We start from the raw sequence: 14,366 nt of genomic DNA, 5'->3' as shown, positions 1-14,366 counted from the left end.
GTCTAAATTTGTCTGTTTCCATTTTCAAATGATCGACCCATTCTGACTACAGCTTCTAGCTATGTCATTTCAAATGCTTGGAAGAGGAAAGCTGACTGATGGAGTTTAGTCAAGGCTGCACATGGCCCCAGCAGCAGTGGCTGGGCGGACCCAGTTACTCCCAGCAGGGCCGCCGAGGGGCTGTTGCCCTGTGTTGAGCGGCAGGAATGGGGGTCAGGGGGATCCAAGCTGGGCTGGTGTTACAGTAAGAATCCAGGGTTAATCCCCAAGATTCCCAGTCTTGTCAGGAAGCTAAATAGTTGCTTTGTGTGTAGCACATAGCATAGATCATGAGAAGATGAGCAGAACAAACAAAGGGAAGAGGAACATCGTGACCAGTGCGAGGAGAGCTGCTTCACAGATGGGGTAACGGCACGTCACTGAGAGGGACCCCTTTCATCTTGATTCTAACCCTGATAGTTTTGTGTCGATGGACAGGTTTTGCATCAACTTGTGTAAACAATGGGAAGAATGACAATAACTTACCTCACAGTGTTCAGATAATTGTCCCAATAATTCATCTAAAGAACTTAAATCTGTGCCTGATAAATAGTAAATGCTCAAAGTAAAGATTATCTTTAAATTTACAAGAGAAGGAATACTGAATCTCTAATTGTCACTAAACTTTCATTGATACATGTGTTATTGGAAATGTTTGGGTTTTAAAAAAATATTTATTTATGCATACAGACCTGGAGTACAGCCCGGGGGGGGGAGAGGACTCACCAGAGACAGAGTAGAGAGCAGAACAGGCAGATTGATGAAGCACACTGCTGATGGGGCCAGACAGGAGAGGTCTGCGTGCGCCATGTGGGTCACCTCCCTGGCTGGGGATCAGACTTGTGTGGAAGCTAGTTCTGTAGTGCTGTGCTTTAAGCCACTGAGCTACCAGTGAGGGCCCATGTTTGAGCATTTTTTAACATAACACAGGTTTGTAAGCAAAATAACACTTTTCTAAAGCATATATATCTATACATTCATATACATCTCTGCAAAGGTTGAGAAGCTCAATTCCATCTAGTAGGGAAGTGGGATTTTAGGTGTAATCAAAGTGGATTTTTAGTTGTATGTCATTTCTTTTAAGGGACACAGAGTCAACATGTAATTACAAATTGGCATCTACCATGAATACTGACCCGTTCCATCCTGCTAGCATAATAGGTCCTTGACCTTGTAACTTCAGAAATATTTCCTGTGGCGGCCTCAGCTGCTGAAGCCCCCTCACGTAGGCTGTTTTCTTTTCTCAGGCTCTGCGCACCTCAACCTACTGATATAATAGTTGATCCAATGTGTGGAACAGGGGCGATACCAATTGAGGTAATGACTTTCCTTTAGCTTTTAGATAGAAAAGGGCTGTATCCAGAATGTTCTAGACCTAATGGACAAATGAGACAGAATGAAATCACCAAGGCTGGGTCAGTAGACTAAAGGGTTTTGAAAGAATGAACTAGTAAAGCTAGAACACTTCTGTGTATAGCATGTAACTACTTACTACAAATAGCCAAGGATGAGATCCATTTGTGGGTTACAGAAAAGGCTGTACATCCTGGTAAGCTCCTTTTCAATAACAGATTGGTAGAGTTGAACAGAAAAGGTAACTGAAGATACAAGCATAAACTGGGGATGGTGATTTCATTTCTATAAAGTGGGAGTTTGCTGCTTAATCCACTTTGGTTCTTTGAGAGAGTATAGTTGTAAAAAGAGAAAACCTACCAACATCGTCTAGGTTTCTTAGGAAATCTGACAAGGCGAGATACCAGGCATTCTTAAATGGTTTTCAAAATTGCTGTGACATTGCCAGCGAGAATTTGAAGAGCTGGAGTTGATGTTACAGAGGGAATGACACTTGAGCCGGGCCTTGAAATGTGAGCAGGGAGGAATTCCGACACCGGACACAGGCGTGGAAGCAGGGACAGCTCCCTGACAGCACGCAGTTTTGCCACTTTAGAAAAGCATCTGCTGATCAGATTGTCTTATTTATTGACGATTTAAATGATGTTTTTTGCCATTTGCCTGTTCTGTTTTTATATATGTACTCTTGCCTTTCAGGGGGCCACTGAGTGGCCCAGCTGCTACCATATTGCTGGTGACAATAATCCACTGGCTGTGAACAGAGCAGCGAATAACATCTCCTCTCTGTTGACCAAGAGCCAAGTGAAAGAAGGGTAAACATTCAAGATACTTTGTAGCATGTGTTAGACTTAATCACTTTTCAAACTGACTTTATGAATTAATACCCCCAGTGATTTATGACATCAGATAGCCACAATGAAGATATTGTGAGACTCACTTTAGACATTAAAGTTCTGTTAGAATTTTTTTTAACTATAATTTCCCTTCCCTGATGCAGCTGCTTTTGTCTTCCCTTTTTTTTTAATTTTTTTTTCACACTGAAAAAATACTGTTAGACTTATTTTAATTCCACAAATTTTCAAACGCTTTGATTTTAGATGTTCTGTTTTTTTTTTTTAAAGATTTTATTTTATTTGTGCATACAGAACTGGGATACAGGCCAGAGATGTGGAGGGTGAGAGAATTCACCAGAGACAGAGTGGAGTGCAGAACAGGCAGATCAACGAAATACACTGCTGAGGGGAGCAGCGGGCGGGTCAGGAGAGGTCTGCCACGCCATGTGGTCACCTCCGGGGCAGGCGGGAATCGAACTCATGAGGAAGCGGCTTTAGATTCTCAGTGCTGTGCTTTAACCCGCTGCGCCACCAGGGAGGGCCTAGATGTTCTGTTTTTTAATGACTGCACAAGATCCCATTTTACAGGTAGACTGCAGTTTATTTAGTCTGTTTTCTGTGATTTCTCACTTAAAAGAACCTCAGTTTAGGAAGAAACCTTGCCGGCACCCTGAGGCCTAGTGTTCTAAAGAACATCCCGAGTGGGGGAGGCCAGAGTGCTCGTCACAGTGGTAGTGAGCCGAGTCCTCCCTGTATCGCCACTGTGCAGGCTCCCACCCACCCCCAAAAACCCTGCCTCTGTCACATGGTGCTTGACACCAGCTCTTCAAAGGAAGAGCACCCAAAGGACCTGCCTCCGCCCCACCCCGCCAGCCCTGTTCCCAAGCAGAATATTCCATGGTTTCCAGTCGCATCCTCTTGACATCTGCATGGGAAGCCCACCCACCCACAGCCCCAGGAGATGTTCTCCCAGACACCTGTGGTGCTGCCCAGACTCTGCTCTGGCCACACTCAGGTGCATCTAGTGGCTCCACCCGCCGCCTTGGCTTGCTGGTGTCCATTGTCTCTGGGAGGAGCTGGTGGGAATGTTACTCGTTAGCGCTTTAGGCACTATGGTGATTTGTTGTTACAGATGGTGGTGCCACGGTTGTTTCCGTATCTGTGGTGGTGTTTTTTAGTGTTGATCTCTTATTTTTTTCTTAAATTCTGTATTGTAACCCTTTAATTTCTGCTCATTTAATTTGCCTTGAAATTTTTAATGTTTTTTAAATAAAAATATTTATTTATGCATTCAAGAATAGGCCTGAGGTGTGGGGGCGAAAGGAGTCACCAGAGACAGAGTGGGGAGCAGAACAGGCTGATCCACTGAAATCCACGCTGAAGGGAGCAGCGGGGAGACCTAAGTCTGCTGTGCTCTGTGGGTCACTCCTTGGCTGGGGATCGAACCCATGCTGCAGTGGCTGCAGACAGCTTCGTAGTGCTGCACTTAAACAACATGTGCCACTAGGATTGCCCCTAATTTCCTTTCATTGATAGCTTGTGTATTGTTTATTCCCTGCCATATTTTGTTTCTTCAATCAGTAGCTTTGCCTTAGAGCAGAGGATTTAAATCACTGTAACTGTTCTATTCACTATGTCTTTTAGCTTTTAGCTTTTCTTTCTTGGCCTTGTTTTTTAGCATGGTATACAGACATTTTAATCTTAAAACAAATACTTGCATATTTTCTAATTTTATATGTTTCTTTAAAAACTTGGAACCAGTTTTTAATCCCGGTCACTTTGTAATGCTTTAATCTTAGTGTTCTGACTCTTCCCAATTTCGTCACTGTTTTCTGTTAGTGTTCTGTTTCTGATTTTTCCCCAATTTCATCATAGTTTTCTCTTTAAGGTTGTTTCTGACTTTGCCCAGTGTTTCACCACTGCCGATCTGTTTCAGCAGTGATGTTTTTACATTGTCAGCTGTGTGATTTACGTGTTTTCAAAGTTGTCTATTGCAGTTGTGTCGCAATCTGATCTGTTTTTCCTTAAATTTAAATGAAACAGATGTAGACATCACTTGAAAACCACTCTTAACCATTTTTAAGGTGTACTTATTTTACCATTGTTTTATCATGTGACTTTATGCTTTCTTCCTACATGCTACTTTGAAGTTTTCCTCACTAACTTGCTGTTGTCCCAATAGCATTTAGCAGCAGTTTGTACTTTACAACAGTTCCTTCAGAAACACTTTTTAAAATTTTATGTTTTAAAGTATGTTGACAGACTTTTCTTTGTCCCCACAGCAAACTGTCCTGGGGCTTGCCCATAGACGCTGTGCAGTGGGATATCTGCAAGCTGCCGCTGAGAACTGGCTCTGTGGATATCATTGTAACGGACATGCCCTTTGGGAAGAGGTAGGGCGGGCTCCCACCTGTTACACAGGTGCCCATGAGTGTACTGAGCAGCCCACAAAAGCATTTTTCCTCTTAGCCGAGCAGTGTTTCAGTTAAGAATTCCAACAAGTAGTAGATGCACCCATATCCTTTCTCCTTAGAAATCTGTAATGCATCAACTCCATTTTGATCCTGACTGCATAGGGGACTCATTTTGAGCATTATGTATCACTCACTGTCTAGCTCAGTGTTGTCATACACACACACACACACACACACACACACACAATGGTTGAGCAAAGCTTGGCTCTTTCTTAGGGTAAATGATTTCTAATCACTGGCCTGATTTATATAATTTGACTTCTCTTATTGTCATTGAGGACAAATTATGTGACTTAGGGCTATCAAATGAAATTTTTCTGTAACTGAAGAACTCTAAGCAGTCCATAAACGTTCATCACTGTTTCTCTGACATCGAGTGGAAATGGCAAATTATATTTAAATAATTTCTTTTCACATAGTGCTGGTTGTTTATCTCTGGCAACAGTTGTTTGACTCATTGGAACTCTCTCTTCAAGGATGGGCTCAAAGAAAAGAAACTGGAACCTCTATCCAGCTTGCCTGCAGGAGATGAGCCGCGTCTGCAGACCTGGGACAGGCCGTGCAGTCCTACTGACTCAGGACAAGAAATGTTTTACCAAGGTGCTGTATGTTAGCTCCAAAATTCAGCCTGAGGCAACTTGAAGATCTTTGTAAGCAGACTTAGGGATATTAAATTTGAGTAGGATGTTTTCTCTTCCCCCAGTGTTCTGACAACTAAGAGACTCCTTGTTCTGGAAACAGATGGTCAGCTAACTACTTGTATGCTTCTTGTGTGTACACAGGCATTATCTGGAATGGGACACATGTGGCGGAAGGTGCATACTGTCTGGGTAAACATAGGGGGTCTGCACGCTGCAGTTTATCTCCTGAAACGTACACCTCAAGCCTTTGTTCATCCTTCCGAACAAGATGGAGAAAGAATTCCTTGGTAATGCAGACAGTGAAGATGATCAATACATTTCTATTTCCTGACACTGGAAATGTTGACAAGAAGAACTTGCTTTTGAGAGAAAAGTAGCTGTATCCTAAGTGCAGCTTGCACAGTTTAACCTGATCCACAGCTCTTCATCCTCCCTGATATCACAATGTGGATGTAATGCAAAGCTAGTGAAGGTCCTAACAGGAAGCAGAGCTGCTCCTTGGAGCTGGCTGGAAGTAGGCTGGGCAATTAACACATATCTTTAAGTGTTTTAAAAATACCTAGTGAAAAGCCTACTAAAATGCTCTGGTTTGGGTTTAAAATTTTTATTTTCAGGCTTTATTAAAGCTCCTGTTTTCCACTGTAGCAGGTGAAAAGCAGCCCCGAGCTAGCATCTTGGGTCATCGCCTCTGCAGCTTTGCTATTTAATAGTTCTCCTTTCTCAAACTTAAAGAGTGAAGCAGCATTCCATTTTGTGATTAGTGTTTGCCCCAGCGACAAGAACAAACTTCTCAAGACCTATAGGAAAGTATACCATCAGCCTTAAAAATATGCATGTCATTCAAGTCAAGATAGAAGTAAAATGGAGGATTGGCAGCAAAAGAACTACAGATGATGAACCGTTAGAATAGGGCATTCCTGTAAGTAGCAGCAAACACGTTAATAGATGGACTGTGGGACCAACCAGCCAAATTTAAAATGCCTTTATTTTTCTTTCAATATAAAGATGATATTGCTTCAAACTTAAACCTGTCTCAGTATCAGTTTCTTAGAACTAGAGACTGGATGCATGTTTGAATTAAAAATTGTCAGTTCTTCCATTTTCTCCATACTTAGTTCGTTTACCAGTTGCCTAAAATCTTTCCAACAGTGGAAAATCAAATGACCTGAGCATCAAGTCCTCGTGAAAACTGTTTTCCTGGTGCAGCATAAAAAGCCTTTCTTTGTAATATTTCTTTGTCTGTGTTCACCTTAGCTTTTTAGTACTGGGTCAGCAGTAGCAATCGTGTGCCCTTCTTCCTTACTTTACGTCTTACTCTTCAAGATGGTCCTTCACTACAACCACAGCTAACTGCCCTTGTCTATGGACTGAGATTTTTTAAAGGCTTTATATCAAAGTTTCTTTTACCATCACCAGAATGCACAGCTGTGTGATTTCATATAAAACCTCCTCTCACCTAAAGGAGCCATTTAAACCTTTAAATGAGGGCAGGCCAGCAGTCCATAGGACCAAGTCCCTGGTACAGCCTCTACTCAAATGAATGTTTTAAACAAATGAATCCGTGGTTTGCACACTGGCTTGGTTTCTAAGTGTCAAACACCCTACTTGCTCCACTGTAGCCTTAACCTTACTAAACCTCAACGAAACATTGCCAGACCAAGGCAAGACACTGCAGCTTGTAGTGAGCATCCTTCAGCCTGCTTGGTAGTAATCTGCTGTCCAGGAAAGGAAGGGAGCAGACATCATCAAAGATCTGGGCTAAGCTACATGTCACCCCACCACCACCTCCTTGTTGTCAACCCAGTTTTAACCTTTCAAGGGGGCCACCAGCACCCCAGGAATGTGAAGACACAGGGCAGGTAACTTGCAGCAACCTGAGACTTAGATGAGTCATAAACCAGTCACTGTACTTTGGATGTAAACAGATTTTGTAAGTATTAATAAAGGCACCTCCCAGAGACTGGCAATGCACTGTGATCAAAAAAGCACTCTTTCAAGGTGGCAAAATGGAGCTTCCAGAAAGAACTGCAGACTGGCACCACGGTCGCTATGGTTCAGATCCCACCTGCAAGGACCAAACACTGACGTGAGGGGTGGTGTGGGAGGGGGTAAGTATTCTGATGGGTTACAGAGTACCTAGTATACAAATACTTTGTGAGCTAGGCAAAAGACAGCACAACACACCACTCTGACATGACCTGATTTTTTAAAGCAATATTTTATTGACTTTCCACCGGTTTACAATACTTTGTTTTGGAGTTCAGCTTCCCACTGTGGTATTACAGTGCTGCATTGGCAGCCTTTTCTTAGTTCAGGTGAGGTGTTAGGTGAGAGCTCCAGAGAGAACAGGGTTAAAGTAGCACCAGATAGGTCTCTGCCGTCCGAGACTCTTAAATGTGCAATGTTAAAGCTGTCACACCCTCTCGCCTCAAGATTGCTTGCTGGTCCTAACTTCATAGCTATGATATAAAAGGAGCTGTTTTATGACTGAAGCAATTTTTACTGGAATGATATTTCCATCTTCAACCCCAAATTATAAATGTCCAACTATAGTTACCCTTACATGTCCCACCTCAAACTCAACAGGCACCTACTCTTAGACGCCACCAGAGCCTTCCTGTCACAGCATGCCCACTCCTCATCACCCAGGCTGACTGCTAGCGTCACCTTCAGCTCCATCCAGCTATTCAACAGGCATCTGAATGTTTACTAAGCTCAGACTTTGGCTTCAGAGCCAAAGACTCTTCATAGTCTTTAAACAGAGGGCCCGAACAAGTAATTTGCCAGTATCTTACCACACAAGAACTGAAAACAGGAAGTAAAAATGCACTGCCTTAATATTTTCAACAGTGGCATTACTTCACATTTTGAAGAAATGTCAGCTTTAACAGAAGACAGCGACATTCTTATTTTGCCTTCTACTGGTTTAGATTATGTGCAGTTTCATCAGTCATTTGGAAGTGTCAGCTCATTTAGTTTCATAAACCTTGTAGGTTTGTCCAGCTCATTATATATTTAGAATTCATACTGGTCACACTGCTGTCTCATAAAAGCCAGCACTGGAAAATCTAAAGCTCCGAGTGTGTTACCAAAATTCTAATTTCACTTTGAAGTTTGAGTTTTAATTTAGTTGCTGTCAACTGTTTTCCTTGAACTCTTCAATTCCTTCATAGTAAAATAAAAATGTCTGCCAAGGAGCCAATTCTGACAATCTAGATTTTTCCAAGTAAAAAAGGTGGCCTAAGAAAAAAAATTTCTCTTGTAACACAACGGCACCAATACGTTTTCCTGAGAAAAAACTACTATATTTAAGCATCTAGCCAGATGCTGTGTGTAAACTTCCCATTTCAGACTTCATTTTAAGTGAAGTGCTCAGGGTCCAGATTGAACTAATGTCCAGTGTTTTCACAGGGATGTCTGAAAGTGTAACTGGCATTCCCCCTCTACACTACAGAGGCACTGCAGTGAACAATGCCCAGCAGTTCGGTGCCACTTACCACGATGCCAGCAGATGCAGCAACCTGTGTCTTTTCACCATTAGTGAAGATGTCAGGCTCAAGCAGGAGGTTCTAACGAGCTTCTCAACACTACTGCAGGACACATTTGGGGCCAAGCTTTCTCGTCAGCCTCCCTGGCTAGTAGGTGCTAAACAAATGCAAGGAACAAGCCCAGCCCTCTCAGATTCATCCAGTTATGAGGCAGAAGCACACATCTGCACGAGCCACTCAGGCAGACTGGTCTCCACAAATGACCTTTAATGACAAAAATCATTCCCATGACTGACTTCTTAGCCAGCATCGACAGTACTGGCTCTTCAGCTACTGGGTATGTTCCTCCAGCCAATGTCACACAATGAGTTACAACTTATCTTTAAGATACCTCAGCAGCTCTTCTAGTTTCACTGCAGCTAATTCTTCTTATGAGACAGAAAACTCTGACAGAATTAACTTCTTATCCTTTTTAAGTATAGCTGGTATAGCTATCGGTTGAACAAATGGACTCAATCGTTAAGCCACGCTTAAGAAAAACAAATATTTTAGAGAATGGCTATTCTGGTAAGTTTTGGTTAAATATTAAGTAACTTAATACTTAAAACAGTACCTAAGAATTACAGCATACATGTTTATGCTCAGGCACAAAGAAATCTATACAATCTTAGAATTGCACAGTATTGAGAGTTGTGAGATTATAGAAGCTATAAACCGTTAATTTCTAAAAACCCAAATAGCCATGCCTTCAGCCTTACCACCTTAGGAAGCTCCAGACAACTGAAGACACAGGACCATTCAGTTACATCCTGATGTCACAGCACATCATGTACGTGCTGAAGCTGTGAGGATGCGCTGCACGGGTAACTAGCATCTCAGTGCTGCTAAGTTTTGACCTCGAAGACCTCCCTATGCTCAGGCAACGTGGACACAGGTACAAACGCCATGCCCTGCCCTCAATGAACAACCTAGAAGAGAAAATAGCCCGGTTAGGCAACGACGACTTTACAAACGGAGTAGGAAAAAGGAGGGGGATTCTAAAGAGCCGTTCAACACACCTTCAGGACCTGTGCTCTGGGCCACACTTCCACCAAGAACTGCTCTGAACACACAACGGAGGCCCCGGACAGTGGCACTGAGGGCATGAGGCCGGTCCCTGAGTGCCGACAGATGCCCAGCAGCAACTACTGACTCCTGTAACTTCCCTTCCATTTCATGGCACTAGCTGTCCACCCGAGCTCACCATTTCATAGTCCAGATTACTGTTAACAAAACCCCAGTGAGTTCTCTCTGCCCTAAAAGTCTGCACCATCCACCCACCCTCTTTCTGGCAGCCATTTCAAAGTCCCGAAGACCCTTCCCACCAGAGGAGGGTAGAACCATGGAGTGGAATGGCTCACTGAGCAAGTCAGACCAGTCTGAGTTCTTAGCCCTTAATTTGTTGATGTGTCTACAGGCAAGTTGTTCAACCTCAGAACTTTCCTCTGTGAGGTGAGGCTTTAGAGCTGAAGACCACACTAAATATCCTGGCAAAGAGTTTGGGGCGTTATCTGGGCCAGAGCTGGCACTCAGTGAATATTAATATTCATTTATTTCTTCTAAAGTACCTATGTTTTCCACTAGCCTTTGCCTAAAGAATGTACTAATAGACTACTGCCACTATTTACTATAGCAGAATGTTTGGGTGAGATTTTAATCAAGTAAAAAGAGCAAAGGCTCTTCTGTAAAGTGCTGAGTTAAGTAGAACCCATATACTAGCAGTGGGGTTCTTGGGGAAAATGACCAGTCACAAACACGTGAAAACGAATTACTGTTGTCAGCAGTAAAAATTATTAAATCTCTCTCTCTCACACACACACCACAAATAGAAAACAAAGGGTGACTAAGGGCATCGAAACACAAGTGAGAGAGATCTGAACCCAAGGGGAAAAAGCTGGAAAGTAAGATTATTAAATGTAACCATAATTTTGAAATATCAGAGGCAGAAAGTTTCTCTAATCACCAAGAAGGTCTACAGATACACCCTCCAGGCAAACCAGGAAAAATTCATCAGGTTCAACCCTGGCCAAGATAAAAGAAACCTAAAAAAATCGATTCCATGCCACTACAGGTCTCAAATTCGGCTTTTCACTCACTCCCAGCAAGAGCAGACAGCACTAGATAAGCTCATCTGTGGGGAAACGGCTGGTGCCCCAACAAGAGTGACCAACCAAAGGCAGCGTTCTCAGCTGCAGGTGACGGGCCCCAGAGTGACCCAGCAGGTCATGGCGCTACAAGGAGGGCTGGCCTGAAGTAGGCCTTCCTCGCCATGCCCATCCCTATCATGCTCGGGATCAACAGCTGTGAACCATAATTAAACCAAACCTCCATCTGTAACAAAGCACGTGGAAGACAGATTATCTAGTTCAAATTTTGCCAATGTAAAAATAAAAGGCAAAGCCCTTATAAAAACAACCTTTCCACACAAGCCCAAGTGTTCAACATGCTTAATGTCTGCCCTAGATGTTAAGAGAAATGCTATGGCTCCATTTCAAAAGGAGACAGAGGTGGTTATTAAAAAAAGAAAGAAAGAAAAAAACCAAAAAGCGCCCACAGAGCCCAGCACAGGAAGAGGCTCCGCAGAGGCTGCACAGGAAACCGGGAAGAGCCACCGGCGCAACGTCGGAGGCCACAGGCCCGTAGTCTCCCTGCAGAGCAGAGCAGAGCAGGAGGCTGAGGCGAGCACGATGCTACAGCTTCTCCCACTATCTGGGAACGTTCTTGTTCAGTAAAACCAATTAATTGGATTATTTTAACATTCCTTTTCAAAACACAGTCTGACCTGCCCAGTGTCCAGAATTTTTAACTATTACTACTCTTCTGTTTTTCGAAATGATTTCCCATGCACTCTTTGGGAGCAGCGGGGGGAAAATGACCCGTTCGGCAGATGAAAAAATTAGGGAAAAAAAATATTACAGAGCATCAGGCAGTAGTGCTTGATGCAGCTTTAGTGCCCTAAGCCTGAACGCAGGATGATCTCTGGTGCAGGGCAGAATCCACACTAAACAGCAAGCTCACCTGTGCACACCACAGGTCGGAAGACCCCATCTAAAGAGAAATGCACATTCTGAAGAGAAATTGTAAGTAAAAAAATTGTCTTTTAGAAATGAAACAGAAATCTTCAAGAATCTCTATTAACACACAGATCAGAAAGCACGTTGCTGCTAAAATGTATTCATTTATACCTCGCCTGGATGAAACTTTGTGACCAGTTCCCTGTAACTTAAGATACACATAATTGCCACCACTGGTTTTCTCCAAAAATGACAACTTATAGGACTGAAATTTTAGGGCTGGTTTCATTAACATCCAGTAGAATTCTTCTCTCACATAACTTCTGTCACACCACATGGTTTAATTAAGTTCCAGGCTCCTGATTCATTATGCATTCTATTTTGCAACCCAAACCAGTCAACCCTCTTTGTCAACACTGTTGTCCAAGGCTGGTTTATTGCTGGTAATGGTGTTTGTTCGGTAGCTCTCAACTAAATAGAGCCAAGGTATATAAACAGGTAAAATAAAACAAGCAGGGAAGGGGAAAAACCTACACGGACTACCAAGATTTAACTTTTATCTTGTTACTGCCCAGTATGACAAGAAAAATGTTCCATGTCCACAGTGAGTATTCCAGAATCCACAATACAAATTTGTGTTCACAGTTACACTGGCCACAGTGGCATTTAAGTGACATTTAAGATTAAAATTCAGTTCTTTAGTGATACTAGCCACGTTTCCATTGCTCATTAGCGATATGACCACATATGGTCAGTGACTCTGATACCGGACACACAGATCAGGAATAATCCCATCGCTGCAGACGGTTGTGGCACAGCACTAACCCAGGGCAGTATCAAGCAGAAAGAACGGATTGAGACCAATCACCTAGCAAATCTTGCAAGGACATGTGCAAGTCCTTCACGCCATTGTATTCAGGGTTAGCTAAATGTAGGAATGTATCAGGAGCTTAGGGTACAAGACTGAACAAGAGCCTGCACCCTCAAGAAGCTCAGAACAGTCAGAGAATTTAAACAAGCAATGACAACGACCCAAAGCACCATGATTCAACCAGCTATGGGAGCAGGCAAAAGCACTAGTTTTTAATAGGGGAGTCTGGCTATTTATAGGACAATAACTCACTGAAGGCAAGATCATAGGGGAGATAGCTGAGCTTTCAGTCTGAGGCGAAGGAGCATCAAGGGCAGCATTTGAAGAGGAACCACCTAAGCGTGAGGTGTGACAAGGACGTGGGTAAACAGCAACCAATTCAACGTGAGTTGAGCAGGGTGTCTGTGTGTGTGGCGATTCATGGTGGAGGGAAAAATGTGCTCATAGGAGTTTAGCTCACTAGGGAGCCTTCCCTATCACATCCCTGCTGGAAGTCGCCTTGTAAGTAACCAAGAGCCAGGAGCTGCAGCAGTCATATTCATGCTGTTTGCCAACCGTCCCCACAACATGCAAGGTGGACTAGAAGACAGAAGTTTAAAGGTCACTAGCATATGGCATCTCACTCCAGATACTAACTGAACAGAACAGAAACGGAGAGGGAGGGAGGTATTCAGAGGCGGTGAAAACATGCTGCTGCTAAACCTCATCCAATTCTCAGAAAAGCAGTGGTCAAGGTCATCTGACTATGAAGACCAGGCCCAAGGAATAAATGCACTGCAGGCCTAGAGCCCGTGCAGCGCTGGCCGCTCAATTAGTGGTGGAACCAATCTGTCGGGTTCCGTGACTCACTGGGCTCCCCGAGAACAGAAGGGAAAGCCACACTGTCTGGGGACTGCATGACCAAGAACAACTTAAAAAACAGAACGGGCTCAAAGTATGAGCGAGAGTTGCTAAGCTGCCTGGCCCGAAGGAGCAAGGGAAGGGGAGCCTGAAATGCAGACTTATTTTGAAATGCTACGCTTGGTTGGTGCAGCAAGGGTCTCAAAAGTGGGGGAGGGTATAAAACTCGGGGCGATGACCCCTTTCATGATCTCCCTGTTATCTCCTCGGAAAAACGCTCCCAACAGGCCCTCAAGTAGAGAAAACACGCAGTCTCGACTGCCGCATCAGACCTCCCCGCGGGGCCAGCCTGGGTCCTTGTCCCTCCCCACGCGTTTCGGGGACTGTGCCACAAACTCAAGGGAGAGGGAGACCGGGCTCGCCGCCCCAGCCCTCCACCTGCTCCAGCCTGCAGGCCAACGCCCAGGCACCAGGTTAAGCCTGGGCAAACGGATCCCGCCCCTCCTCGCGCTGGAGCGCCTCGACTTGAGGACGATGACGAGACCGCGGGGGAGGGGGGAGGGAGGGAGGCTTCTAGGCCCTGGGCGGTCCTTGGGCGACGGAGGCGGCGAGAACTCCCATAAAGGTATTGCGGCACTCCCCTCCCCCCGCCGAGAAGGGTGCGGCCTCCTCTCCGCCTCCTCCACTGCAGCCAGCGCCTCAGGATTGCACCTCGCGCCGCGAGTTTTGGAGAGCACGCTCCTCCCACCGCAGCCCTGCGGGCCCGACCCCGCC

The 14,366-nt window shown here is 44.3% G+C and overlaps 1 protein-coding gene across 2 annotated transcripts in view; it reads left to right on the top strand.

The window, feature by feature from the left end:
* Positions 1-7,346, top strand: part of THUMPD3 (THUMP domain containing 3) — a 17,743-nt gene extending 10,397 nt beyond the window's left edge. Inside the window, exons 6-10 of one of the 2 annotated variants that reach the window (XM_012732168.1) lie at positions 1,287-1,356; positions 2,089-2,204; positions 4,508-4,618; positions 5,176-5,299; positions 5,482-7,346. In XM_012732168.1, the coding sequence (XP_012587622.1) occupies positions 1,287-1,356; positions 2,089-2,204; positions 4,508-4,618; positions 5,176-5,299; positions 5,482-5,631 (571 nt within the window). In that variant the 3' untranslated portion in view covers positions 5,632-7,346. The remainder of the gene's footprint in view (positions 1-1,286; positions 1,357-2,088; positions 2,205-4,507; positions 4,619-5,175; positions 5,300-5,481) is intronic. The other variant, XM_004692394.2, reaches the window with a different exon arrangement.
* Positions 7,347-14,366: the final 7,020 nt, after the last annotated feature.

The sequence above is a fragment of the Condylura cristata genome, unplaced genomic scaffold, assembly GCF_000260355.1.
Source record: "Condylura cristata isolate star-nosed mole 26May11 unplaced genomic scaffold, ConCri1.0 scaffold00033, whole genome shotgun sequence".
Classification (NCBI taxonomy): Eukaryota; Metazoa; Chordata; class Mammalia; order Eulipotyphla; family Talpidae; genus Condylura; species Condylura cristata.
The sequence above is the reverse complement of the archived record's forward strand: the minus strand, read 5'-3'. Positions and strand labels throughout refer to the sequence as shown.